Source organism: Lissotriton vulgaris, chromosome 3_1 (genome assembly GCF_964263255.1).
Source record: "Lissotriton vulgaris chromosome 3_1, aLisVul1.2, whole genome shotgun sequence".
NCBI lineage: Eukaryota > Metazoa > Chordata > Amphibia > Caudata > Salamandridae > Lissotriton > Lissotriton vulgaris.
In genome coordinates this window covers 422,884,192-422,911,989 of record NC_141689.1, presented here as the reverse complement: position 1 = coordinate 422,911,989, position 27,798 = coordinate 422,884,192, and the positions used below count along the sequence as shown (strand labels likewise).

Here is a 27,798-nt window from a genome sequence, read left to right as displayed (position 1 = left end):
CACTGTGCTAACCACTGTATCTGGGCGGCTGGCATGTAAAATTCTAAATTCGGCACCCCTAGTACTCCCTCCGACATGGGGCGCTGTGGAGTTCAGGAACACCCTTGGGCGACCGTCACCCCAGACGAGTTCCCGCAGAAGAGCATGCAGAGGGCAAAACCAGCTTCTCTGCATTAAAACCTGGAGATAAACGAAAAAGTACAACAGCCAGGGCAGCATAACCATTTTGGACAGTGTGATCCGGGCCATGATGGATAGTTGTAACGTGTCCCAGAAATGAACACAGGAGCGAAGGGAACGCAGCACCCTTCCGAGGTTCCCGCCCTTTAGATCTTCTAGGTCATGAAAAATATGCATGCCCAAGTATTTAAAGGTGTGCTGTGCCCAAAGAGTGTCGACAGGCAGCGCCTCAGGTCTGGGCATAGGCTCAGCTATGGGAAACAGATATGACTTGGATTTATCATCCTTGAGGCCTGAAAGCAGACCAAAGTCATCCAGGATATGTAGAGCCTCATCAGCACCTCCAATTGCCTCCGTAAGGTATAACAACAAATCATCCGCATATAGAGAGATGTGGTACTGTCGCCCACACAAGGTCAGTCTCTTACTCAATACTCCCCCTCCCCCCGGCTGAACCGGTGTACTAGTGGTTCAACGGACAGGGCAACTAGGACTGGGGAAAGGGGACATCCCCGCCGGGACCCTAGAGAAATCCTATACAGCCTAGATATAGTTTGGCCTGTCTTGACTCACGCAGTGGGCGAGGCATAAAGAAGCCATACTCACCGCACCCAATCATCTCCCAGACCCACTTGTAGCATCACCTCAAAAAGGTACTACGAGCTCACCCTGTGGAACGCCTTCTCCAGTTCGACAGACAAAACCGCAGCCTGCCCGAGGGCTGATGCATCCACATGGCACATCCAAATGGTACAGTACGGAGTAGAGCCTGCGGAGATTATAGTAGGTATTGAGGGAGGGGATAAACCAGTTTTGGTGCGGGTGGATCAGGGACGTCAAGTGAAGGAGCAGTCTGCCCGCCAACTCCTTGCTCACGATCTTGAAGTCCAGGTTGAACATGGAAAGAGGCAGATAGTCCCTCACTCCAGCGTCTGGTGCCTTAGACTTATGGAGCGGGATCACAGGAGCGGTCAGGGTGGAGTCGGGCAACCCCCCCCCCCGCCCCGCCCCCCCACCCTCGTATGCCTCCGTAAACAACGCCACCAGGCGCGAGGCCATTGTGTTAGTACACCGCTGAAAGAACTCGGCCGGGGGGCAATCAGGCTCGGGTGTCTTCCCAGGCGCCAACACCGCTATGGTGGCCCTGAATTACTGCAAGGTGATTAGGTCCACAGTCTTCCTGTGCATCCGCCTCCAAGGTATGGAGTGGCAGAGGGCCTTGAAATTGTTGTATATCAGACAAGGGGGCCGTGGTCAGGACCTCATAAAACTGCTCATAATACGTTAAGGAGGCGTCATTAATGGCATCTGGGTCGGGCACCGCGTTCCCAGAGTCTAAACCAAGCCGGGTAACAGGTTCTCCCCCAAATCAGGCTTAATTAATCGCGCTAACAATCGACCCACCCTCCCCTCCTCCCTTTGCACTCTAAGTAGTCCTTATAGTTGTAACACCTCAGCCTGCCCAACGCTTCATTATAACATGCCTGTGCTTCCTATAAGGACACCCGGGCCACATCATCCGCATCCTGGACATTGTCTAGTCTACGGATGGTCCCCTCCAGATCTAGGAGTTCCTGGCTAATCTCCCTGTGAGCCCTACACTCCTGAACCACGAAGTGGACCTGCATAACCACTTTGAACGCCTCCCACTCCACCTGGGAAGAGGAGGCTGTGTTGGCATTGATAGGGAAGTATGCTTCGACCAATGCCAGCAAGGAGGCCAAGAAGGGGCCATCGTCAAGACACAATAGGTTCAGTTTCCATGTAGGGATCAGAGGATGCCGCCCCGGTAATTAGTGTAACAGGAGTAGTGGTCTATGATGCGATCGAGTGTGCGCCAGATATTTGGAATGGGAAACTGAACCTTTAAAGGCCGGGGAACAGAGAAACGTGTCGAGCCTAGTGTGAACCTGTGGGCCGGCGAAAAGGAGTACTACTCCCTGTCTCCCTCATGCTGCAGTCTCCAAACGTCTTCAAGGCCCCAATGGGATATCCAGCTCCGAAAACCCAATGCTGTGCGATGTGGCCGAGTCCCCGGTAGAGGAGGATGCAAATGTTTTACAGCAACAGCCGCCACACAGTTAAAGTCACCCCCCAGGATTATAGAACCCGTCAAGCAGTGAGCCAGGGAGGCGGAGAAGGACTCCAGGAAGCTGACTTGGTTCAGGTTAGGTGCATACACATTTTCTAGCGTCACCTCTTGCCCTGCTAGTCTCCCCGTGAGCAGGACATACCGTCCCTCAGTGTCAAGCCATAAGTGTTCAAGAGGGAAGGGAACCCCAGACCTCACCCAGATCAACCCAAGAAGGCAAGAGGGTGGTCGCGAAAATCTGACCCCACCACCTCTTCTTCAACTTTCCGGCGGCCTCCTCCTTGTTAGAATGTGTCTCCTGGAGGAATGCAATGTGCACATCCCTGCGCCGCAGGTAAGAGTAAATGTTGTGGCGCTTGGCCATTGTTCTCATGCCACTGAGGTTCCATGTGAGGAACCTCAGTGTTAGGTGTACCTGCCATTTCTACAGGAATCCATCCCACAGCAACATAAGGGAGACCCCTGCCCCACTTGTTCCCTCATGCATGCACAACCGCCCTCCTCTTCAAACAACCAAACAAAAAATATCAATAAATAAATCCCCATGTTGAACCACTCCCTGACCCCAGGGAAGCCTGACAAATGTCAGTAGCACAAACAGCTTGTGGAACATAGCCTTTAGTGAGGCCCTACCCCAGTAAGGCACTAAAGGGGGGGGGGGGGGGGGGGGGTGAACAGCAGGAGACATAGTTCTGACGCACAAACTGTTCGGAGCACGCCGGCCCCACAAGAACAGGACATCTCAAAACCAGAGTCTGCCATCAACAGTTCAGCAACACACCAGGGGGTCAGGAACACCCCAAAGCCCAAGCAGCTTTAGATGACTTCATCAGTCGTCCCTGGAGTCGCCACTGACAATTTTACACTGTCACTGCAGGAGGCGGAGGCGATGTCCCCCAGTATCCCTCGAGGAGTGGGCCTCCATCACTGGGGAGGGGCTTTCGCCCTGCATAAGCACCACCGTCGCCTGTAGGGCTTCAGCCCTCTCTTTCTCGGTTTGCAACGCAATCGGTTTTTTAGGAGTTCCTCTAAGGTAGCGTCTTCGGGGGCGCTTTCTTAGTTGTGCCATTTTCCTCAACTTGAATTGAGGACCTGCGTGCCGGGGGTGCCTGATCTTGTAGGTCTCGATCCAGTTCCAGGCCTCATTCGGGATGCACAAAAGTGAGTATTACCATCCAAGGTGATCTGCAACCGGGCCGGGAACATCAGGGAGTACTGGGGACCATCCTCCTTCATGCCTTCTTGACCTACAGGAATGGGGCAGCTTCCTTTGTGCTTCCAGAGTGTAGTACAGAAAGAGGGAGACTTTACTGTTAACGATGTAGGGGCCCTCTATGCATGCCTTCTGCAGTGGCACATCCCTGTCCCTGAAATGAAGCAATCGGGCCACCACCAGCCGTGGTGGACACCCCGGTGCCGGGCGCCTGGCCGGGACTCTGTGGGCCCTTTTGAGGGTATAAAAGGTTGACAGGCCCTGTTGGACAGGCCACATGAAGGGCCCGCTCCCCCTCTGCCCGACCAGGCCCGAGCCCGGTCCCTCCAGTGTTACACACCCCCACTCCACGTTTTCCGTCCCCTCCGGGACCCCTGCCTCTGAACATCTCGACCTCTTGGGCCCGATCCCCGCCATCTTGGACACTGCACCACGAGGCCGCGTGGCCTCCGATCGACCCTAACCCTGGGCCTGGCCAGGCCTCAGACATCCCGGCACCACCATCCACCCAGGAGGTGAGCGGACTACTTGGCAGGTCAATGGGAGAAAGAGGTGTCGATGGCTCTCCCCCGCCAGGTACCGCTCGCCCCCAGCCTCCCCGGGCGCTGGCTCCACCCCCCTGCTGGGTGTCTGGACTCCCCCATCCTGGACCCCCCGACCTCCAAGTGCGAGGGTCCGGACATCAAAGGGCAACAGCCCTATAACTGAGGCAGCTCCAGAGCAGGAAGGCAGTTGTATCCTGGAGTCGAGAGACGCAGAGAAGAACTCATCCTTGACGGACTACTGGCGCTGCCGTAGCCCTACCTTGTGAACTATCGTCTTGCCTGCTGGCGCTGCCGCAACCTTCGTAACCTTCATCGTCGTCGGGACCTGCTGGCGTGGCCGCGGACCGTTTGTACCACCATCTTCATCGGGACCTGCCGGCTCCGCCGCGGACCGTCGCTACCTTCAACCATCTCGGGACCTGCTGGCTCCGCCGCGGCCCGACCATCTAGAACGCCGAGCTCGAGGATTGAGAGCTATCCATCCACCCAATTGGTAACAAGACTGTCCCGCTACCCCTTTTCCCCACCAGAGACCCGAACCGAGGGGACCCCTGAGTCCAGACCTCCTTGTATCATTTGACCGTACTCAAAGAATTGCTGATAAAGTATCGTTTAACCTTATCCTTGTGTGGTGTCCGTCTGTGGGGGGGAAGTTACTTGTCTGTACGATCGCTGGAGACGGCTCTCCCTGGAGACCTCTCCCCTTATACTCGGCCGACCCTCCCGGTCCGTCTAACAGCGTGCCTCTGTCAGTGCGTGCGTGTGCGTGCCTCTGTCAGTGCATGCGTGTGCGTGCGTGCCTCTGTCAGTGCGTGCGTGTGCGTGCCTCTGTCAGTGCGTGCGTGTGCGTGCCTCTGTCAGTGCGTGCGTGTGCGTGCCTCTGTCAGTGCGTGCGTGTGCGTGCCTCTGTCAGTGCGTGCGTGTGCGTGCCTCTGTCAGTGCGTGCGTGTGCGTGCCTCTGTCAGTGCGTGCGTGTGCGTGCCTCTGTCAGTGCGTGCGTGTGCGTGCCTCTGTCAGTGCGTGCGTGTGCGTGCCTCTGTCAGTGCGTGCGTGTGCGTGCCTCTGTCAGTGCGTGCGTGTGCGTGCCTCTGTCAGTGCGTGCGTGTGCGTGCCTCTGTCAGTGCGTGCGTGTGTGTGCCTCTGTCAGTGCGTGCGCGTGTGTGTGCCTCCGTCAGTGCGTGCGTGTGTCCTCTGTCAGTGCGTGCGTGTGTCCTCTGTCAGTGCGTGCGTGTGCGTGCCTCTGTCAGTGCGTGCGTGTGCGTGCCTGTCAGTGCGTGCGTGTGCGTGCCTGTCAGTGCGTGCGTGTGCGTGCCTCTGTCAGTGCGTGCGTGTGCGTGCCTCTGTCAGTGCGTGCGTGTGCGTGCCTCTGTCAGTGCGTGCGTGTGCATGTGTGTGCCTCTGTCAGTGTGTGCGTGTGTGTGCCTGTCAGTGCGTGCGTGTGTGTGCCTCTGTCAGTGCGTGCGTGTGTGTGCCTCTGTCAGTGCGTGCATGTGCGTGCCTCTGTCAGTGCGTGCGTGTGCGTGCCTCTGTCAGTGCGTGGGTGTGCGTGCCTCTGTCAGTGCGTGCGTGTGCGTGCCTCTGTCAGTGCGTGCGTGTGCGTGTGTGTGCCTCTGTCAGTGCGTGCGTGTGTGTGCCTCTGTCAGTGCGTGCGTGTGCGTGTGTGTGCCTCGGTCAGTGCGTGCATGTGCGTGCCTCTGTCAGTGCGTGCGTGTGCGTGCCTCTGTCAGTGCGTGCGTGTGCGTGCCTCTGTCAGTGCGTGCGTGTGCGTGCCTCTGTCAGTGCGTGCGTGTGCGTGCCTCTGTCAGTGCGTGCGTGTGTGTGCCTCTGTCAGTGCGTGCGTGTGTGTGCCTCTGTCAGTGCGTGCGTGTGCGTGCCTGTCAGTGCGTGCGTGTGTGTGCCTCTGTCAGTGCGTGCGTGTGCGTGTGTGTGCCGGTCAGTGCGTGCGTGTGTGTGCCGGTCAGTGCGTGCGTGTGCGTGTGTGTGCCTGTCAGTGCGTGCGTGTGCGTGTGTGTGCCTCTGTCAGTGCGTGCGTGTGCGTGTGTGTGCCTCTGTCAGTGCGTGCGTGTGTGTGCCTCTGTCAGTGCGTGCGTGTGCCTCTGTCAGTGCGTGCGTGTGCGTGCCTCCGTCAGTGCGTGCGTGTGTGTGCCTCCGTCAGTGCGTGCGTGTGTGCGCCTCCGTCAGTGCGTGCGTGTGTGCGCCTCCGTCAGTGCGTGCGTGTGTGCGCCTCTGTCAGTGCGTGCGTGTGTGCGCCTCTGTCAGTGCGTGCGTGTGTGCGCCTCTGTCAGTGCGTGCGTGTGTGCGCCTCTGTCAGTGCGTGCGTGTGCCTCTGTCAGTGCGTGCGTGTGCCTCTGTCAGTGCGTGCGTGTGCCTCTGTCAGTGCGTGCGTGTGCCTCTGTCAGTGCGTGCGTGCGTGTGCCTCCGTCACTGCGTGCGTGTGCCTCCGTCAGTGCGTGCGTGTGTCCTCTGTCAGTGCGTGCGTGTGTCCTCTGTCAGTGCGTGCGTGTGCGTGTGTGTGCCTCTGTCAGTGCGTGCGTGTGCGTGTGTATGCCTCTGTCAGTGCGTGCGTGTGCCTCAGTCAGTGCGTGCATGTGCCTCCGTCACTGCGTGCGTGTGCCTCCGTCAGTGCGTGCGTGTGTGTGCCTCTGTCAGTGCGTGCGTGTGCGTGTGTGTGCCGGTCAGTGCGTGCGTGTGTGTGCCGGTCAGTGCGTGCGTGTGCGTGTGTGTGCCTGTCAGTGCGTGCGTGTGTGTGCCGGTCAGTGCGTGCGTGTGTGTGCCGGTCAGTGCGTGCGTGTGTGTGCGTGCGTGTGTGTGCCGGTCAGTGCGTGCGTGTGTGTGCCTGTCAGTGCGTGCGTGTGCGTGTGTGTGTGTGCCTGTCAGTGCGTGCGTGTGCGTGTGTGTGCCTGTCAGTGCGTGCGTGCCTCTGTCAGTGCGTGCGTGTGCGTGCCTCTGTCAGTGCGTGCGTGTGCCTGTCAGTGCGTGCGTGTGCGTGCCTCTGTCAGTGCGTGCGCGTGTGTGTGCCTCTGTCAGTGCGTGCGTGTCTGTCAGTGCGTGCGTGTGCGTGCCTGTCAGTGCGTGCGTGTGCGTGCCTGTCAGTGCGTGCATGTGCGTGCCTCTGTCAGTGCGTGCATGTGCGTGCCTCTGTCAGTGCGTGCATGTGCGTGCCTCTGTCAGTGCGTGCGCGTGCCTCTGTCAGTGCGTGCGCGTGCCTCTGTCAGTGCGTGCGCGTGCCTCTGTCAGTGCGTGTGTGTGCGTGTGTGTGCCTCTGTCAGTGCGTGTGTGTGCCTCTGTCAGTGCGTGCGTGTGTGTGTGCTTCTGTCAGTGCGTGCGTGTGTGTGCCTCTGTCAGTGCGTGCGTGTGCCTCTGTCAGTGCGTGCGTGTGTGTGCCTCTGTCAGTGCGTGCGTGTGCCTGTCAGTGCGCGCGTGTGTGTGCCTGTCAGTGCGTGCGTGTGCCGGTCAGTGCGTGCGTGTGTGTGCCTGTCAGTGCGTGCGTGTGCGTGTGTGTGCCTCTGTCAGTGCGTGCGTGTGCGTGCCTCTGTCAGTGCGTGCGTGTGCGTGCCTCTGTCAGTGCGTGCGTGTGCGTGCCTCTGTCAGTGCGTGCGTGTGCGTGCCTCTGTCAGTGCGTGCGCGTGTGTGTGCCTCTGTCAGTGCGTGCGTGTCTCTGTCAGTGCGTGCGTGTGCGTGCCTCTGTCAGTGCGTGCGTGTGCGTGCCTCTGTCAGTGCGTGCATGTGCGTGCCTCTGTCAGTGCGTGCATGTGCTTGCCTCTGTCAGTGCGTGCGTGTGCGTGCCTCTGTCAGTGCGTGCGTGTGCGTGCCTCTGTCAGTGCGTGCGTGTGTGTGCCTCTGTCAGTGCGTGCGTGTGTGTGCCTCTGTCAGTGCGTGCGTGTGTGCGCCTCTGTCAGTGCGTGCGTGTGCGTGTGTGTGTGCCTCTGTCAGTGCGTGCGTGTGTGTGTGCTTCTGTCAGTGCGTGCGTGTGTGTGCCTCTGTCAGTGCGTGCGTGTGTGTGCCTCTGTCAGTGCGTGCGTGTGTGTGCCTCTGTCAGTGCGTGCGTGTGTGTGTGTGCCTCTGTCAGTGCGTGCGTGTGCCTGTCAGTGCGCGCGTGTGCGTGTGTGTGCGTGTGTGTGCCTGTCAGTGCGTGTGTGTGCCGGTCAGTGCGTGCGTGTGCGTGTGCGTGCCTCTGTCAGTGCGTGCGTGTGCGTGCCTCTGTCAGTGCGTGCGTGCCTCTGTCAGTGCGTGCGTGTGCGTGCCTCTGTCAGTGCGTGCGTGTGCGTGCCTCTGTCAGTGCGTGCGTGTGCGTGCCTCTGTCAGTGCGTGCGTGTGCGTGCCTCTGTCAGTGCGTGCGTGTGTCCTCTGTCAGTGCGTGTGTGTGCGTGTGTATGCCTCTGTCAGTGCGTGCGTGTGCCTCCGTCAGTGCGTGCGTGCGTGTGCCTCCGTCAGTGCGTGCGTGTGTGCGCCTCCGTCAGTGCGTGCGTGTGTGTGCCTCCGTCAGTGCGTGCGTGTGTGCCTGTCAGTGCGTGCGTGTGCGTGTGTGCCTCTGTCAGTGCGTGCGTGTGCCTCTGTCAGTGCGTGTGTCCTATGTCTGTGCGTGTGGCTGCATGCGTGTGGCCGTGCGTGTGGCTGCGTGCGTGTGGCAGTGTGTGTGCCTGTGCGGGGCTCCGTGCCTGTGCGGGGCTCCGTGCCTGTGCGGGGCTCCGTGCCTGTGCGGGGCTCCGTGCCTGTGCGGGGCTCCGTGCCTGTGCGGGGCTCCGTGCCTGTGCGGGGCTCCGTGCCTGTGCGGGGCTCCGTGTCTGTGCGGGGCTCCGTGTGTGTGCGGGGCTCCGTGTGTGTGTGGGGCTCTCTGCCTGTGTGTGGGGCTGTGTGTGGGGCTCTCTGCCTGTGTGTGGGGCTCTGTGTGTGTGTGCGGCTCTGTGTGTGTGGCTGTGTGTGTGTGTGGCTGTGTGTGTGTGGCTGTGTGTGTGTGGCTGTGTGTGTGTGGCTGTGTGTGTATGTGGCTCTGTGTGTGTGTGTGGCTCTGTGTGTGTGTGTGGCTGTGTGTGTGTGGCTCTGTGTGTGTGTGTGTGGCTGTGTGTGTGTGGCTGTGTGTGTGGCTGTGTGTGTGTGTGTGTGTGGCTGTGTGTGTGGGTGTGTGGCTGTGTGTGTGGGTGTGTGGCTGTGTGTTGCTGTGGCTGTGTGTGGCTCTGTGGCTCTGTGTGGCTCTGTGATCGGCAATCCAATATGGACTGAGCCGGTTGAAGCAAGTTAACTCCCCTCGAGGACGCTGTTGGCACGCAAGCGTTGCCTTGTTCCTAGGCAACAGATCTGTGTCTGTGTGTGTGTGTGTGTGTGTGTGTGTGTCTCTCTGTGTCTGTGTGTGTGTGTGTGTGTGTGTGTGTGTCTCTCTGTCTGTGTGTGTGTGTGTGTGTGTGTGTGTGTCTCTCTGTGTCTGTGTGTGTGTGTGTGTGTGTGTGTGTGTCTCTCTGTGTCTGTGTCTGTGTCTGTGTGTCTGTGTGTCTGTGTCTGTGTGTCTGTGTGTGTCTGTGTCTGTGTGTCTGTGTGTGTGTGTGTCTGTGTGTGTGGGGCTCCGTGTCTGTGTGTCTGTGTGTGTGGGGCTCCGTGTCTGTGTGTCTGTGTGTGTGGGGCTCCGTGTCTGTGTGTCTGTGTGTCTGTGTGTGTCTGTGTCTGTGTGTGTCTGTGTGGGGCTCCGTGTCTGTGTGGGGCTCCGTGTCTGTGTGTGTCTGTGTGGGGCTCCGTGTCTGTGTGGGGCTCCGTGTCTGTGTGGGGCTCCGTGTCTGTGTGGGGCTCCGTGTCTGTGTGGGGCTCCGTGTCTGTGTGGGGCTCCGTGTCTGTGTGGGGCTCCGTGTCTGTGTGGGGCTCCGTGTCTGTGTGGGGCTCCGTGTCTGTGTGGGGCTCCGTGTCTGTGTGGGGCTCCGTGTCTGTGTGGGGCTCCGTGTCTGTGTGGGGCTCCGTGTCTGTGTGGGGCTCCGTGTCTGTGTGGGGCTCCGTGTCTGTGTGGGGCTCCGTGTCTGTGTGGGGCTCCGTGTCTGTGTGGGGCTCCGTGTCTGTGTGGGGCTCCGTGTCTGTGTGGGGCTCCGTGTCTGTGTGGGGCTCCGTGTCTGTGTGGGGCTCCGTGTCTGTGTGGGGCTCCGTGTCTGTGTGGGGCTCCGTGTCTGTGTGGGGCTCCGTGTCTGTGTGGGGCTCCGTGTCTGTGTGGGGCTCCGTGTCTGTGTGGGGCTCCGTGTCTGTGTGGGGCTCCGTGTCTGTGTGGGGCTCCGTGTCTGTGTGGGGCTCCGTGTCTGTGTGGGGCTCCGTGTCTGTGTGGGGCTCCGTGTCTGTGTGGGGCTCCGTGTCTGTGTGGGGCTCCGTGTCTGTGTGGGGCTCCGTGTCTGTGTGGGGCTCCGTGTCTGTGTGGGGCTCCGTGTCTGTGTGGGGCTCCGTGTCTGTGTGGGGCTCCGTGTCTGTGTGGGGCTCCGTGTCTGTGTGGGGCTCCGTGTCTGTGTGGGGCTCCGTGTCTGTGTGGGGCTCCGTGTCTGTGTGGGGCTCCGTGTCTGTGTGGGGCTCCGTGTCTGTGTGGGGCTCCGTGTCTGTGTGGGGCTCCGTGTCTGTGTGGGGCTCCGTGTCTGTGTGGGGCTCCGTGTCTGTGTGGGGCTCCGTGTCTGTGTGGGGCTCCGTGTCTGTGTGGGGCTCCGTGTCTGTGTGGGGCTCCGTGTCTGTGTGGGGCTCCGTGTCTGTGTGGGGCTCCGTGTCTGTGTGGGGCTCCGTGTCTGTGTGGGGCTCCGTGTCTGTGTGGGGCTCCGTGTCTGTGTGGGGCTCCGTGTCTGTGTGGGGCTCCGTGTCTGTGTGGGGCTCCGTGTCTGTGTGGGGCTCCGTGTCTGTGTGGGGCTCCGTGTCTGTGTGGGGCTCCGTGTCTGTGTGGGGCTCCGTGTCTGTGTGGGGCTCCGTGTCTGTGTGGGGCTCCGTGTCTGTGTGGGGCTCCGTGTCTGTGTGGGGCTCCGTGTCTGTGTGGGGCTCCGTGTCTGTGTGGGGCTCCGTGTCTGTGTGGGGCTCCGCGTGGGTGAGGAGGCGGAAGGTGATTCTCTTGTTGACCGGGAGCCAGTGCAGGTCTTTCAGGTGTCCGGAGATGTGGCTGCGACGGGGGATGTCCAGGATGAGTCGAGCTGAGGCCTTCTGGATCCGCTGGAGTCTCTTCTGGAGTTTGGCGGTGGTTCCAGCGTAGAGGGAGTTGCCGTAGTCCAGTCGGCTGGTGACAAGGGCCTGGGTGACCGTCTTCCTGGTCTCGGTGGGGATCCACCGGAAGATCTTGAGCAGCATGCGAAGGATGTTGAAGCACGACGAGGAGACGGCGTTGACTTGTCTGGTCATGGAGAGGGAGGAGTCCAAGATGAAGCCCAGGTTGCGTGCGTGGTCTGTTGGTTTGGGTGCGCTGCCTAGGGCGGGAGGCCACCAGGAGTCGTCCCAGGCGGAGGGTGAGGATCCCAGGATGAGGACTTCCGTCTTGTCCGAGTTCAGTTTCAGGTGGCTGTTCTTCATCCATTCGGCTACCTTTTTCATCCCTTCGTGTAGGTTGGCCCTGGCGGTGGCGGGGTCGTTGGTGAGGGAGAGGATCAGCTGGGTGTCGTCGGCATTGGAGATGATGTTGAGGTTGAGCTGGCGTGCGATGGTGGCGAGGGGACTCATGTAGACGTTGACGTGTATAAGCTTCAGTGGTTCCCAAAGTGTGCGCCGCGGCACCCTGGTGCGCCGCGGCACCCTGGTGCGCCGTGATGAGAAGCCAGGGGCGCCGTGCCGCTGCTCAGGATGTGGGCCTCCTCCTTCTTTGCGCTGCCAGGTAACGTGATCCCAGCCCCTCGCCCTCTGCATTTCAAAGGCTCAATTAAGAGCTGCGCTCATCAGCCCGAGGCGAAATCCAGGAGGCCAACGACTCCGTGAAGCACCCAGCCGCGCTCCAGGAGCGTGGCTCACCTGTGTGAGCCACTTGGGTACCCCGAGTAATTTCTTTCTCCATTTCCAGCACTGGTTAAGGTGCTCAGATATGCGTTCCATAAGTAGGTTTCCCTCCTTTTCCAGGGCATAACTCACACGGTATTCTAATGTATGAAACACGATCATCCAATCGATTTTTTGTACCTTTTTCGACTCAAATGTGTGAAGGAAGGCCAGGGCTTTTTCTATAGCAGTACTCAGGCTCTGGCATTCCCTTACTTTTCAACTATGCGCCGAGCCATTTCTGTTCACCTTCAGGAAACAACTGAAAACCGTTCATTATAGCCGTTTAGTCAAAGTGTTTCTGTGATGAGTTCTTTATGGCCAAAGCTCTTTGGCAGCAATGAGCTCATGAATAACTACTAACAATAATGTTCAATAACGTTCTTATTGCTAGAATAAATAGCACATTTGTTTCACCCTACGAAAGCTCTGGTCGGACTGCAAAGGCATATGAGACAGGAGGAAACTACACTGCCAAAGGGTGCTCTAAAATGAAAGAGTCCCATGCCAGAAAGAGCACTAAAGCAGTTTGTGATGGCTGATGGCATTAAACTATCGACTATTACTAGGCATAGTGATCATGTAGATAATAAAGGCCTTTACTGGGGAAGCCTGAACCTTTATGGAAGTTCTTTTACTCATAAAAACAAAACCTCTCCAGAGCAGGGAAATCCAGTCAACATAACAGGCCATGGGGTCAGTCACAACGAGACAGTTATCTACAATACAGTCCTGTCCTGTCATGCTCTGTTTCACGGCCATAAGACAAAAACGTGACAACTCAATTAAACAGAATATTACCTGTAGTATTTACAACGTGCGGTCTGGCCCACAAGTATAGGAGTCAATTTTATAGCTATCCCGCGACTCAGTCGTTAGTTCGCCTGTAATTTACGCTTCAACAGAGCTGGGGAGCTAGAATCCGAGATACACTGCCTGAATTATTGATGTGCTTCCGTCGGTATAATATGCATTTCTATGGCGTCCACTTAGACACGTAGATGGATCCAGCTAACGTTATTATTAATCATGTATTTGATACGAGAAGTATTTAGTTGCATTAAAAAAATAAATGTTGGATAGTATGATTCAAGTCCACAGATGGACAATGTTATCGTTGTAAATATGATGGAGCACACAAAGATTTATTTGTGATTGATTACTTGCTAATCTCACTATATAAAAAAATGTTTGAATTCATGATTCATGGTGGTTAAAACCTGTTTAGATAATAAGAAAGTTAAGACTGAGAACATATTGTTCAGCAGGAACAGTGCACACTATATGCAGGGCGTATCCTGTAACATTATTGTTTTCACTGAGTGTGTAGCCAACGCACGACCATAGTTTGTAGCACCCTTGTCACACTAGTTTTGACAAGATTTTCTCAAAAAAAACAATGTAAGTGGAGTGCGCCTCTTTTCATCCCCTATAATCAGCTGGTGCCTCCCATAGGCCCATACACTTTGTTGTATTCTTATTGCCTAAACTGGTGGTTCCCAAAGTGTGCACCGGTAAAAAAATGGCGGCGAGCCACGACCAACTGCCAATTAGGTCAAGGGAGCCACGGGTCAAAAAAGTTTGGGAACCACTGATCTAGCTCCTAAGGTTTGGAAATATAAGTTTAGATACTGTGACAATCTAAGGAAAGCACTGCACACAAGTGGTCTTGATCTTTGTAAAGTTACTAAATCAGTTGTTTCTTTGGGCTTAAAAGCATTACAAAGTAGATGAGGCTGGTCCCAACTAGCTGCATGGCATAGACCAGTTGCAACTATATTTATGCTTTCAAAAGAAAGAATTTAAGCCAAGATTATGCTTATTGGGTGGCTATTGAGAGTACTTGAGTTCTGAATGACACGACTGGAGTTTTCCATGTTTGTAAAATGTAAACATATGATAATATACATCAATTTCCCCAAAAAACAAACATTGCATAGAAAAAATGTGTTCCTCCTGATTTAAATCTCTTCTGCATGCCTACTTGCTATTTTGCTATGCAAATGGCTTAAGAGATGAGCATAGAGACGATTTTGGATATAATGCTACAGTAAGAAGCTCCTATGCTTTGCAATACATTACCAGGAGAATCGGAGGTAATTTTTTTTAAAAGAAAGGAAAATCTACTTTTCTTCTTTTTAACCATTTTTAAGAATCGACACATCCACAAGTTATGTTCTGTGAAGAGTTCATGTCGTTTTTAAAAAATCACAGTGTTTATTCTGAATATTAGTTAAAATCTTGCAGTAGTCTGTCACAGCTTTTGACCAAGTTACACAATTAATGGACTGTATTATTAGGAAACATTGCAACAGTGTACTAGTGGGTTGGCCACAACACCCCTTCTACCCTCTGAACAAGATCCTATACTTTCCCACCAAAAACCTTTTCAACCTTCTTCTCCTCACTCCTTCACCTTCCTACATAGATATCAAGAGGCCTAGATATTAGACCAAACACAGGCTCCAAACACCAACTGTAAACATTCTTGTTTAAAGCCTTGCATTTAGCAGCAATTCACCTCAAACATTTCTCTCATCCAATAACACTTCACAAATCATTGTAGGTATTTAATTCGAAAATATCTAATACATTAAAGTTTAACTAGCCTCCCTGAAAATGTATTTCTGAGTCTGCCACCAGCCAGGTCAGTTGCTCAACATTAGACCTTACTGGCTTGCTCAAGGTAGTGAGACACATTTATCCTATCGCCCAGGTGCATGTCAACCCTGATATTTTGCCTTAATTTACACCTAGCTGGCCTGGACTACAGCTGCACGTCTGTACGTCAGTGTTTAGAAACTAACAGTAACAAGGCCATTGTCTACTGCACTGATTGAGTCTGTCACTTGACTAGCACTTACATCCCATATTTCCTTCTTTGTATAACTTTGGCAATATCTTCTGATTCATAGTTTCTATTGGAAGGGTTAGGTGAACCTCAGTTACAATGCATAAATATTTAATAAAGGATACATACAAAGCAATTTTATGAAGCTTTATACACAATTTCACAGAAGCTGCAAAACGCACCGTGTTACATAAGGAGAAACTACAGTCAATCATTTGTACCTGTTTATGAAGATGACAAATCCATTCAGCAAACTGGCGGGCGTTTGGGATAGTAGCAGAAAGAAACACATAGTGCACATTGTCAGGAAGCAAGATAATGGTTTCTTCCCACACAACACCACGCTCTGAAAATCAAAAATGCAGACAAGTCATTAAATAAAAAGGCAAAATGTATCACCCAGAGTACCGACACTTGCAATATACCCATTAATTACAAGGGGGTGAGGCATTTTCACATTAAAATCTGGATGAGCAGGCATCTCTTTCAAGAATGCTGCAATCCAAAATAATCTTTATTGACGGTTCCTTTTTTACCCATTAAGCACACTAAAGTTTTTGTTTGATATAGTATTGCCTATTTTTGCTACAAGTTGAGCAGTCCTTTAGTCGAATGTCTTAAAGATAGTCACTCCTTACTTGACACATTCTCTTAAACCACGCTAGTTGCCGTGTTCATTGTTAAGCAACATGTTCAAATAAGGGTCCATTCAGCATAAAGCAGTGTTACTCAAGTATTACTCAAAGGACAACCCACCCATTTATGCATGATCATTGTCTTCCAATGCGGCAAAAGTAAAACACAGCCAATCATAAACCTAGTATTGGATAAATGTAAAACTGGAACTGCTGAATGGTTACTTAGGTTTTTGCTAGTGGCCAGTTTGCTTTTGCAACAACCTCCTCATAAGTTTGTGAACGATAGTATGCTTGGTAGTAATCATTGTAGTGAAGTTCAAATACTGTATATTTTGGTATTTGGTCTTGTGTGTGGGAAAACAGACTGGACATCGGACACAGTAATTTTGGGAATAAACGTTACGATAGTTCGGAAGGTGGAAATGTAAGGTTTAATTAGGTGCCTTATTCTGTAAAAGGCTTTTTTAAAGTTTTTCTTTCGTTCTATGAACAACCTAGTTAAGTATGATCACACAATCGTCACATGTGCAGCCAAGTGTAATAGATGTGAAAATGCTTAAGTGCATATGGCCAGAGAGGCCCTCTTACTAAACAGGAATGGCTTTATTGGGTTTTCCAAAATCATCTTCTGAAATAAAAGGCACCTCTCCACTAAAGGAAAGAGCATCATCTTTTCTACGTCCAGTGTAGCTCGGTGGGGAAGAGGGGACGGGGTGAGAGGGAGTTGGGGCAGACTACCAAAGCTTGGATAGCTTTGGTCCTCAAGGGCACTAACAGCCTCCAGATGCAGAGGTACGCACAGTTAACGCCTCTCCTCTGGAAATGAGCTGCTAATATGGTAATGCACTCAATTAAAATCCTAATATTACATGCCAAGCCAAAGCAAAGCACTTTGAGCTGAAAGTGAGAATTCCCCACCATCGAACAATGATACTTGAACTGCACTTTCCTTACTGGAAGTTGATTAGTCTTCCAGTTGCAGAAAAGGCATAATGGACTGTAAAGTCACCATTTCGATTTTTTCTGTGTAAAGAAAACGGAGGCACCCCAGTCAACAATTTGGCCTCCTTCCCCTTTCCTCATTTCTTGCCTACCAGGAATTCCTTGGCGCGCGCACACACAGCTTCCTTACTGAGAGGGGACTCTCTTCCACAGCATGTTCTGTAGGCAGTCCTGCCAAGTATCACGCATCAGATGTGACACTAACGCATTTCAGTGAGGTGCTCCGCATCACCGCACTGAAATGCTTTGTCACGCATTATGCAGTGTCCCAGCTATCACTGTGACTGAAGTGCTGCAAAGTGTGTGTGTATGTGGCAGCTCAGCTGGCTGGCGGCGCGCTGAGGTCGGCCTGTACTGAATTGCTGCTCCCGTAGGCTTCCTGCTGCTAGCTACAATGAATCTCTAACCAGGATTCCCGTGGCGCCATGCGGCTGAGTCACTGTTAGTCATATATTCTGCCTTACCTCACAGCCTTCCAGTTAAATTGCGTGCAGCGTCAAAAAAACGTGTGAACGGCGTGGCGCCATGAGGACGTCCCTGTGCGCGTGGAGAGTTTGTGTTCTAAGGCTGGCAGGTCACTTATTTGCAGCCGGGCCAGCCGCCCAATGTACTAGGCCCTCCGCGCTGCAGCTCGCACCATCCCTTTTGTGACCTTTAATAGCCGCTCACCCGCAACTAGATAATTTCAAGTATAATAATGTATAATTCCGTGCCGGTTTAGAGAGAGTGCGTCACGGTTGCAGCAGTCACCAGAACTCACTGAGAACACAGCCCGACAGCCACCTGGACCTCCAAGTAAGACAAATAGGGGGGGCGGTGGCTCGCTCGTTGAGGCCTGAGCTGCCAGCTGCCTCGAATCTCACACACACCAGTCAGGCACTGCCTGTTTAAAAATCATTGAAAGCAGAAAAGTTGTTTACCACCTGGAATGTGGAAAGATCGCACGGACCCAGTAATGCCGGGCCTTTTTTCCATGTATTTTTCCACGAAAAGGGGAACAAATCCACCTGCTCAGAGAAGGGCAAAAAAATCATGGGGATGAGAGTGATAGAAGGATGACATTTGGGGTCCTGTGGGTGGGGGATCAGTGCAGCCTAAATGAGCCTGCTCTCCCACATGTTTTCTCGGCAGGGAGGAGGGATGAGAAGGGTGCTTACGGCCCGAGACACCGCAATGCCCTGTCTGTCATACTTTTGGCGGTTGGAACAAGGGCAGGGGATGTTAGAGGGTCTAGGCCTGGTTGGGGGACACTATGTGCTTCTCCCATCTTGTCCTACCCTGGAGACTTCTCTTAGAAGAATTTACCAACCCCACTGCAGCCTCTAACGACATTACTCCCTCCCAAGACCTCTGAGACTCTTTATCCTCTTTCTTCTACAACAAAATCGCCGACATACATAACAGCTTTAAGAACATTTCAAAAGAACAGCCCACCCCACCCACTTCCAAACCCGAACCGCTCTCTAACAACCTTAGTGCCTGGAACCCAATCACTACTGAAGACACCATCCGCCTAATGAACTCCATCCATTCAGGTTCCCCAACTGACCCCTGTCCCCACCACATCTTCAACAAAGCAGACTCCATCATCGCACCCCATCTCCGTGATGTCATCAACTGCTCCTTCAACTCCGCTACCTTCCCAGAAAGCTGGAAACACGCCGAACTCAGTGCCCTCCTGAAGAAACCCACAGCTGACCCCTCTGAACTGAAGAACTACCGCCCCATCTCCCTCCTCCCATTCCCTGCCAAAGTCATTGAGAAAGCCGTTAATAGCCAGCTCGCCACCTTCCTTAAATCCAACAACTCCCTCGACCCCTCACAATCCGGATTTCGAGCCAAACACAGCACCGAAACCGCCCTCATTGCAGCGACATATGACATCCGAACGCTTCTGGACAACGGAGAAACAGTTGCCCTCATCCTACTTGACCTCTCTGCCGCCTTCGACACAGTCTGTCATAGCACCCTCATACAACGCCTCAGCAACGTCGGAATACAAGGAAAAGCCTTGGACTGGATCATCTCGTTCCTCGCAGGGAGAACCCAGAGAGTCCGACTCCCCCCATTCAAATCAGAGGCCACCGAAGTCATCTGCGGAGTCCCACAAGGATCTTCACTCAGTCCCACCCTCTTCAACGTTTACATGAGTCCCCTCACATCCATCGCGCGACAACACAACCTCAACATCATCCCACGCACTGGTCACTAGCCGACTGGACTATGGAAACACCCTCTACGCCGGAACCACAGCCAAATTACAGAAAAAACTCCAACGCATCCAAAACGCATCTGCCAGACTCATATTGGACATCCCACGCCAAGCTCACATTACCGGCCACCTGTAAGACCTCCACTGGCTTCCCGTCAACAAGAGAATAACGTTCCGTCTCCTCACCCACGCTCACAAGGCCCTCTACAAACTAGGACCCGAATGCCTCAACTCACAACTGTCCTTCTACACACCCACCCGCCAACTAAGATCCTCCAACCAAGTGCTTGCCACAGTTCCGCGCATCCACAGATCCACCATGGGAGGAAGATCCTTCTCCTACCTGGCAGCCAAGACATGGAACTCTCCCCACTCACCTCCGCCTCACACAGAACCACATTTCCTTCAGAAAGGAACTTAAAACCTGGCTATTCGATAAATAATGCACCCCCTCCCACAAGCGCCTTGAGACCCTATGGGTGAGTAGTGCCCTATACAAATTTTTGAACTTGAACTTGAACTTTAGGCAGTTCTGTGTCTGCTTTGCGGGGGTCAGACTGGGGTTTGAGACCAGAACTCAGGTTGGGAGGCTCTGTCTCACTCTCCCAACATTCTGTGGCCTGGCGCACTGTACTTGAGAGGGTACGTATTTGCACTTGCTGCTTAGGAGGGGTGGAGGCAGACGTTAGGGGATCACGCTCAGACTCAGGGGCGCATTGTGGTACTGAAAAGTCTGGGGTGGAGGGTGCTGATTGTTTATAAATTAAATATTAGCTTTAAACGCATCTGCTGCAGAGTTCGACTTCTTGTTGCTCAAATAAGGTTACTCTCTGCTTTTTGGCAATTTCCATTGACTTCATTCCATTATTTTGATTGCAAGAAATTGCCACTCTGTGTTACATATTTAGTCTTTGCCTGACAATCTTAAATCCACTGAATCTATGAAAATGTCACACAATCAATCTGAAACTTTAGTAGCTATTCTCAAATGGGTGTACTTTTCAATATTTACATGATTCCCTCGTCTTCATTGCTTGATTTTGCTAGCGAGAAAGTGTCACTCATAGTCGTTGAAATGTCACTCATAAAAGCACTGAAATTATGAAAATGTCACACATAGCAATCTGAAACCTTGGCAGCTATGTGTAGGAGACTCCACCTCCTTGTGGAGGCGCTTGAGAGGATTCATTGTGTAAACCCTGTCGGTATCTGGTGGGAATTGTAAAAAACAGAAGCAAAGAACCAGGGTAACAATATATATATATATATATATATATAAACTAGGACAGTGCTTCCCAAACATTTTAGAAACACAAATAGGACAACTAAATTTCAAGACTCACTTATCAATAAAGGACATGAAGCGGATGATAATTTTCTTTATGTAAAAGTAGCACTCGTTTGTAAATATCCCTACCTTGACCACACCCTTCAATATTGGACTGTGCCAAGATATTGATTGAACTGCATTTGAAGTCTTGAGCAGGAACAATTTTCAGAGTAGGGAGCTGGCCTGTGGCATTCAATAAAATGACAAAGCTTCTGAAAAATCTAGGTGCTCATACCAGTGATTTTAGCAAATTTGAGAAACCCAGTTGCAGCAGAGTATGGGGTAAGGTCTCATGTCGAAATGGTTACCAGGAGAAGTTTTGCAGCTTCACAAATTTTCTGGATTCACAAGCTATGCGTTATTCTGCCATCTAGTGGTAGGTTCCGTAACTCTCCACTTGTAGTAGTCTCTTTTCTCGTGCTCTTTTTAGTCTGAGCCTGGGCAGCACATGGGCTGCTCTGCAAGGCATGCTGTAATGAGATATGTACTTGAAGATCTGCCCACTCTCCAACCATATTTTTCATTGGCTTGTGTCATTGTCATTGTCCTTGGTAAAAGCGGACTTCTAATTCGCTAATAGGCTTCTGAGTCCCTCCTTCGTACCGCCTTATCTTCATTTGTAACCTCCCATGAGGACAGCCTCCGAGCACTATTTTGTTTAATGCTTTTCCTGGTCTGCATAAGGCAATACACGCTCTTTAATAGGGCTTCATTTTTTTTCTTCAAAGCATGACACGCCACATTGGCGGTTAGGTCTTTTTTACAGCGTCAAACGCAACCGCATATTTTTTTTACTTTAGTTTGTAAAAGCGCCCCATGTTGTGCTTACACGTTAATGGCGGCCATGTCCCTTTCTTTAGAATGCAATTGGTTTTGCATTTTTATTATTTAAAAGATTGCGTTATTTCAGTGTGGGGACCAAAAGGTACAGATGGCTCATTATACGATATTGAAAAAAGGATTAAATTACTAATTTCCAGCTCCTTGGGTGTTTGGCCGTGGTGTTAGCACCATCTTAAGGACAATGGTACTCGGAGAAAACTAAGCACCGTTGTCCTTCTTTCATTTCCACGACTGAGGAAATGAAAGACCGACCACAGAGCTTAGAGTTCAGTCACGCGTTTGCAGCAGGTAGAGCGCCAGCCTGCCCCTGGTATTTTGCTTCAGTTGTGGCAGTGGCTCGGCTTGGTGGGGGGCACAAGCCGCCCGCATATTATGCTTTTGACTTTATAACTTTTGAGGATATCTCGCTCTTACCCCCACTTTAGTAATTTAGTCACACAAACTCCAACCGGAAGGTGGACTTCTGTTAATTGATTTAATGAGCCAGCCAAGACAGATTCAGAATCTGTTCTAGACTCCAACTGGATGGTGGAGTTTCGCCCACAGGAAAGGTAGGCCTTAAGCCTTTTTTCATCCTGCTTCAATATTTTGATTAATTTCTGTTAAGAGAGGAACCATCACCTCCTTTTTTCCAGACCATAGATGGATTTACGGACCAAGCTTCAATAGCTATACCTTTAAATACGTGCAATTATTACCACGTAACATGGTGAATGCACCATTAATTTCGGGCACCTGTTAGTCTAAGCTATATTAATGTAACACTCCTTACACATGTTGAATTATTCTGCCCCATGTAGGCTGTCCACAACCTTATTGTCAGTCCTGAGGAAGACCCGCCGTGATGCTTGTTGAACCGCACACATCCCTGGGTCGAAACGTCAACGCTCTTTTAGGTCATGTCCGTCAGTCCCCTCAACCCAAGGCTTAAATAGGAGTTGTCAGGGTGACTGAGGAAGAGATACAGAATTACGAAAGGACATGACCCCTCCTCTCCCTTATATTTCTGGATATATGCAAGTCAAAAATGTTCTCTTTTCTCTGCTTCTTACCTATGTCATCACTTTGTCACTTTATTTCGCTTCACTCGCCATTCACACATGTTGATGAAATTACATATGTGAGCCATGTAAATTTCTTGTTTTCTCTCTCTCTCTATATATATACGTCTTTTTTATATATATATATATATATATATATATATATATATATATATATATATATATATATATATATATATAAAAAAGACGTGATTAGCATCATTGTATGAGCAACTTGTTCTTGTTGTGTGGGATGATTCAGAACGGTCAAAAAATGACAGTTGCATACTTAATTGATTTGAAACATTATTTATTATTGAACACGAAGCAATTGTTGGAACCAACAGCACCAGCTGTAAATTACCATGTCGCACGCAATTGATTCTTAAAAGATACTACGCGCTGTTCAGGATTATAAAACCAATAAAATGGTGGCAGTTGAAACTAAGAGCCCTGGAATGTTTTACTTTTTGGACAGCATTACTGTGTGACAGGTGTAAGAAAGTGGCTCAATATATACTGGACCAAAGTAAGGTACAGTGTGAATAGAGTCCCCAATCCCCAGAGGTATACTGAAATTAAATGAAAAGGTGTTTTGTAAAGCGCGAATAGCTGCCCTGAGGCCTCCAAGCGCTGAAGAAAGTGGTGCCACCTGATGAAACCAGTCGGCAGGGGGGGAGTTAGTCGTGTTTATTAAAAAGGAAAGTTTTTAACTGTGTACGGAATGAGGACAGATTGGGGTTGGATCAGAGATGAAGGGGGAGTGTATTCCACATCTTGTCCGCATTATAGAAGAATGACCTACCTCCTGATCTTGCCCTCCTAATCTTGGTAACTGTAGCCAGAAAGGCATGGGTAGAAAGAAGCGGTTTATTAGGATGGTATGGAGTAATTAAGGATTGGTTGATCACCGGGCCTGATTTCCAGTAGGCCTGATGGGAGATACACAAGGATTTAAAGTTGATTTTCTCCCTAACAGGGAGCCAGTGTAGGCTCCTCAGACCAGGCTTGACTGAGAGCCTACGGGGGAGCTGAAGCAACGTGCGCATGGCACAGTTTTGGATCAGCTGAAGTTGCCAAAGTCAAGGCGCGACTGAATCAAGCCTTGAACTACAGTTTGTTTGGCTTCAAAGTGTAAAAGAGGGAGAATCTTCTTAAGAAGTCTAAGAAGACCAAAACAGATGGCTGATAGCCTGGCTGTCGAAGGTTAGGGACTTGTCCAGCCAGACGCCAAGACTTTTGATGGGGTCTTTGGGCAATGGTGGCGGACCCAGACAGGGGGGCCATATAGAATTAATTGTGAGCGAGACAGAGCAGCCAAGAAGCATAATCTATGTTTTGTCTCCATTAAGTTTGAGACATGTAGCAGTCATCCAGTTTTAAAATTCCTCTAGACAGCCCGCCAAATCAGCCTGCACCGATTTGCTGTCCCTCTGCGTGAGGGAGACCACGGACGATCTCAGCCAGTGGCCTCATATATATGTTAAATAACGTGGGGCTCAGAGATGATCCCTGCGGTACCCCACAGCCCAAGGGTTTACTGAAGGAGACAACATCCCCTTCAAAAACTTGGAATGATCTATCACTCAGGAAAGATTTAAGCCAGGTTATCGCTCTCCCTGATACTCCTAGGCTTAGGGATGCGATACAGTAAAATTCTGTGGTTCACCGTATCGAACGCGGCGCTTAGATCGAGGAGGATAACTGCCACCGATCTCCCCCGATCCAAGATCCCTCTAATTTCCTCTGTTACCGCAAGCAGGGTGGTCTCTGTCCCGTGCTTGAGGCGGAAACCCCTCTGGGTGGCATCGAGCAGGCGGTTGCTCTCGAGGAACACCGTTAGATGTCTGTTAATATGTTTCTCGAGGATTTTGCTCACCCAGGGAAGCAGAGAGATGGGGCGATAATTGTTAGGGTTGTTGGAATCCAAATTTGTTTTTTTTTTAGGAGTGCTCGTACCATGGCTTGTTTCCACATAAGCAGAACAATGCCTGAGGATATAGATGCGTTGAGTAAATCAAGGATGGTGGGGAGGATAAGGGTGCAAGGAGGAGCTGCGTCACAGGGGGAACCTGATTTCACTTGAAGCATTATGGTTCCAAGTGTCTCCAGATCCAACAAGGGAAACTGAGCCAGAATGTTTGATGAATGGCAAACAGTTTCTTGGGGGGGCAGGGATGGTGCATCGGCATGGGGATCTATGTAAGCGTCAGGAAATGATAGGTAAATTTGATGGATTTTTTTTTTTTTTAAATCCGCCAAATCATTACAATGAGATTGTATGTTATAGTTAGATGAAGGGGTTTGAGGAAGCTTAGTGAAACTTATCACAATTAGGTATATTTCTTTTGGTTTGGAACTGGCCGCAGTGATTTTTCCTGTATAATAGGCAGATTGCGCCGTTTTGATTTCATGTTTGTAGGATTTTATCGCCTCTCTATAGGTAGTTATATCTGATGCAGCATAATGCAGTCGCCATTTTCTTTCCAGTTTTTTACACTGGCGTTTTTTCTCCCTGAGCCCAGCCGAATACCAAGGGGCAGTTTTCCGAGATCGTTTTGGGGTGGTTTTACAGAGGGGGGGGTGTGGAATCGAGAGAGCTCGAAATCCAGCTATTGTAATTATGGTTGGCTGATACGGGATCCTGGTTAATTAAGGGTCTAGACGTCTCTAAAACGCTGGTCCATTGTTCTAAAGGAAGTTTAGATCAATTACGTGATTTTCGTGGGATCGGATTTAGAGAGGGGGATTTGTGTATATTCCAAGTGAGGGTGATCAATCAATGATCAGTCCAGGGGAGACTAATAGGAGAGCCTACCTTAAGATCAACACAATTACTAAACACAGGGTCAAGAAGATGGCCTTGGGTGGGGGAAAGGACAAGTTGCTCCAATTGTAATGCGGAAAGACTGGCCATCAGCTTTGAGGCAGTATGATCGAAGGTATTATCGAAATGAATATTAAAATCCCCCAACAGCGTGAAGTTGGCAGTGGTGGTAGCCAGATCGGCGGCGATGGAAGGTAAGGCAATATGAAACTGTTTTAAGGGTCCGGGAGGACGATAAATGAGTGTTCCAGAAAAGCTGTTATTCGGGGAAAAGTCAATGAAGAAAGACAAACTTTCACAGTCTGGAATAGAGTCAAAGGCGCAGCGGCACGTATAATGATCTTTATGGATAATTGCCAAGCCGCCTCCTTTCCCATGTGAGCGATCTTTCCGTGTAATCTGATAGCCCTGGGAAAGTGCTTGCACTAGGTCAGGTTCAGAGTCCAGGGTTAACCAAGTTTCAGTCAGGAAAATTGGCTCTGGAGCAAGTTTGTCTAGCAGCAGGGCAATTTCAGTATGATGTTTAGGCAGGGACCTACAATTCAGGAGATACATTTTAAGTTCCAGCCTATCTTCTTTATAGGATGCAATATAAAACTCAGTATTACATTGAGGACAGATGATGGGCAGGTCTTAAGGGTGGCAGGAATGATAACACGTAGTTTTTACCTTAGTTCTTAATCTGAGGAGAGAGTTGGGGCTATAACGCCTAGTATGTCCAGGAGGAGGTGCAGGGGTTGGGCCCCCTGGCCCCAGCCGGCCGCAGACGGGCTTGCCTTAGGCGCAACTTCGTCGCGCCCGCTGCGCGGCTGGCAGGAAGTACTCATTATATACAGTGAAGAGGGAGTGGCCGAACAACTATGCCGGCAACTCGGACTTACCCCCAATATGGCGGCGGCTTGCTCCCCGTGACAGCGCCTAGTCGGCTGTAGGGGATATGGTGAAATGAGGAAAGGTAGGTTGTGCAGTTTTAAAAATATCAACAGTCTTTAAAATTTCTTCAGCAACAACTAATTCTCCTGGCTTTCCGCCTTAGGAGATAACAGAGGTTAAAATCAGATCTGACCTTACTCTCCAATGTGATAGCTTGGTCGAGCAGTAAGGCAGTTTCAGAGGACAGTGGAAAGCATTTGTTGTACGCGGTCAGCAAAAGGTTTCACACACTCAAGAACTGAACTCTAGGCCAATTGTTTTTATATCAAAAGACTTAGCTGTTTCATTTTAGAACCCACAGGTATCAAAATATACTTTTCTCAATATGAGTGACTTTGGGTAATTACTTTGCAGACAGGCAATAGACTTGGTAAGTACAATAGTTACTGGGGTTGCAATAGGCAACACAATTTTAAACACAATTTAACATTGAGCTCAATGGGGTATTATATAAAAATGCAATTGATTACTTTCAGGATTACTTTGCTAACCACAGGACTGGATCCTGGATTCAGTCCCGGGACCTAAGCTGTTAACAGTTCAGTAAAAGCGTTTTGGTTACAGTTGTACTTTTTAAAGGTTATGAATGTATTTTCGAAGTTGACACTTAGAAACTTTTCAGAGAAAAACTAGCAACGTTACCCGATGGAAGAAAATTCAAGTCACAGGTAAAGTAGGTTCTCATTACTTTTGTAATCCAGTACTGGACTCCTAGATCCAGCACTGGGACCTCTACCTAAGACAGGTAAGAATTTACGTTTCAGCAGTTGGTACGATTAAAGAATATTTGTAATTTGCAAAAATCGACACTTAGAAGAATTTTCTGAGAAAAACAGTCAATGGTTTCCTATGGAAGAAAATGCAAGTAACTGGTAAATACAGTTAAGATTACTTTTGTGGTTCAGCACTGAACTAGAAAGTACAGCACTGGTTTCTCTCCTGATCCAGTTGAATATTTCGGAAATAGTTATTCGGCTGATTTTAGAGGAATATTTTAAAGTTGCAAAACTCCACACTTAGAAGAAATTTCAGTGAAAACCAGTCAATGTTAGCCTATGAAAGGAAAGCTAGAGGGGTGACTGAGGTATGCCAGGGCAGTGGTTTTTGTGGGCATGGCACACAGGGATGTGTGCCATGTCGACTGTTCAGTTCTGCACTTAGACACTCAGCCTGCAAAGGCAGTGTGTGGGTGTCAGGGTACAGGCCCCCTAAGGGTGGCACAATAAGTGCTGCAGCCCTTAGGAGTCTTCTCTGGTCACCATGCCCTGGTTACCTAGGGTACCATTTACTAGGGGCAGACAGGTGGCCAGAGATGCCAATTGGGTTTTGGTTTCAACACAGTTTTAGGGAAGGAACACAGGCCCTGGGCACCTGGTTGGCAGGAAGCCCAGGGCACACTCAGTCAAAGCACATAAGCAGTGCAGCAAAAAGTGATGGCACTTTCTCACAACATGGTCATAGCAAATATTGAATTCATTCAGGCAGCCATCGCAAACCGCTATTCAAGGGCAGATTATATGGTCTCACGTGTCTGCTTCTGCACAACTGCTGAGCTGCACAGCTACCATGAACCATCACTAATGGCCCTCCTCACTGATACAAGTGTCACATGCAGTGTTAACTGCTCAGTGTTAAGCAGAAGACTGCCGACAGCCAGCCTACTGCTTTGAAGGCAGACCCTAATCTGTTCCTCCTACCTTACAGGGAGGATAGCATTCCATGTTTGCATAGGTCTGTGCCACCCCTTTCTCATATTGTGCTAAAAAGCTATTGCTAGGAGAGTAGTCTGCCCGATTCGGTCTCCTCATACAGATGTTTAATTTTGCATTGTTCAACCAATGCTAGGGTTATTTGGTTTCAGGATGCACAGGCAGGGCCTACATGAGGGAGACTGAATCCCCAACCAAGTCTGACTGTAATGGTAAATACCCACAAAACCAACACCCCCAGAAGTGCTCCGGCACAGAAGAGGACACATATGGACTCTCAGACTCGCCTGTTGAATCGGCGTGCTTTCACCCGCATGACTGAGGACCTGGTGCAAAGGGCATTCATCTGCAGTCAATGCGTCAAAGTCATATTGGTTTAAGCATTTAGCCCCCTCCCATCACTGCTGCACCTAATCTCCCCAGT

At 51.0% G+C, this 27,798-nt stretch overlaps 1 protein-coding gene across 1 annotated transcript in view; it reads right to left on the bottom strand.

Moving 5' to 3' along the window:
* Positions 1 to 27,798, bottom strand: part of MTREX (Mtr4 exosome RNA helicase) — a 751,215-nt gene that overhangs the window by 498,470 nt on the left and 224,947 nt on the right. The window contains exon 8 of the mRNA XM_086960637.1: positions 15,062 to 15,186. Coding sequence (XP_086816763.1) covers positions 15,062 to 15,186 — 125 coding nt within the window. The remainder of the gene's footprint in view (positions 1 to 15,061; positions 15,187 to 27,798) is intronic.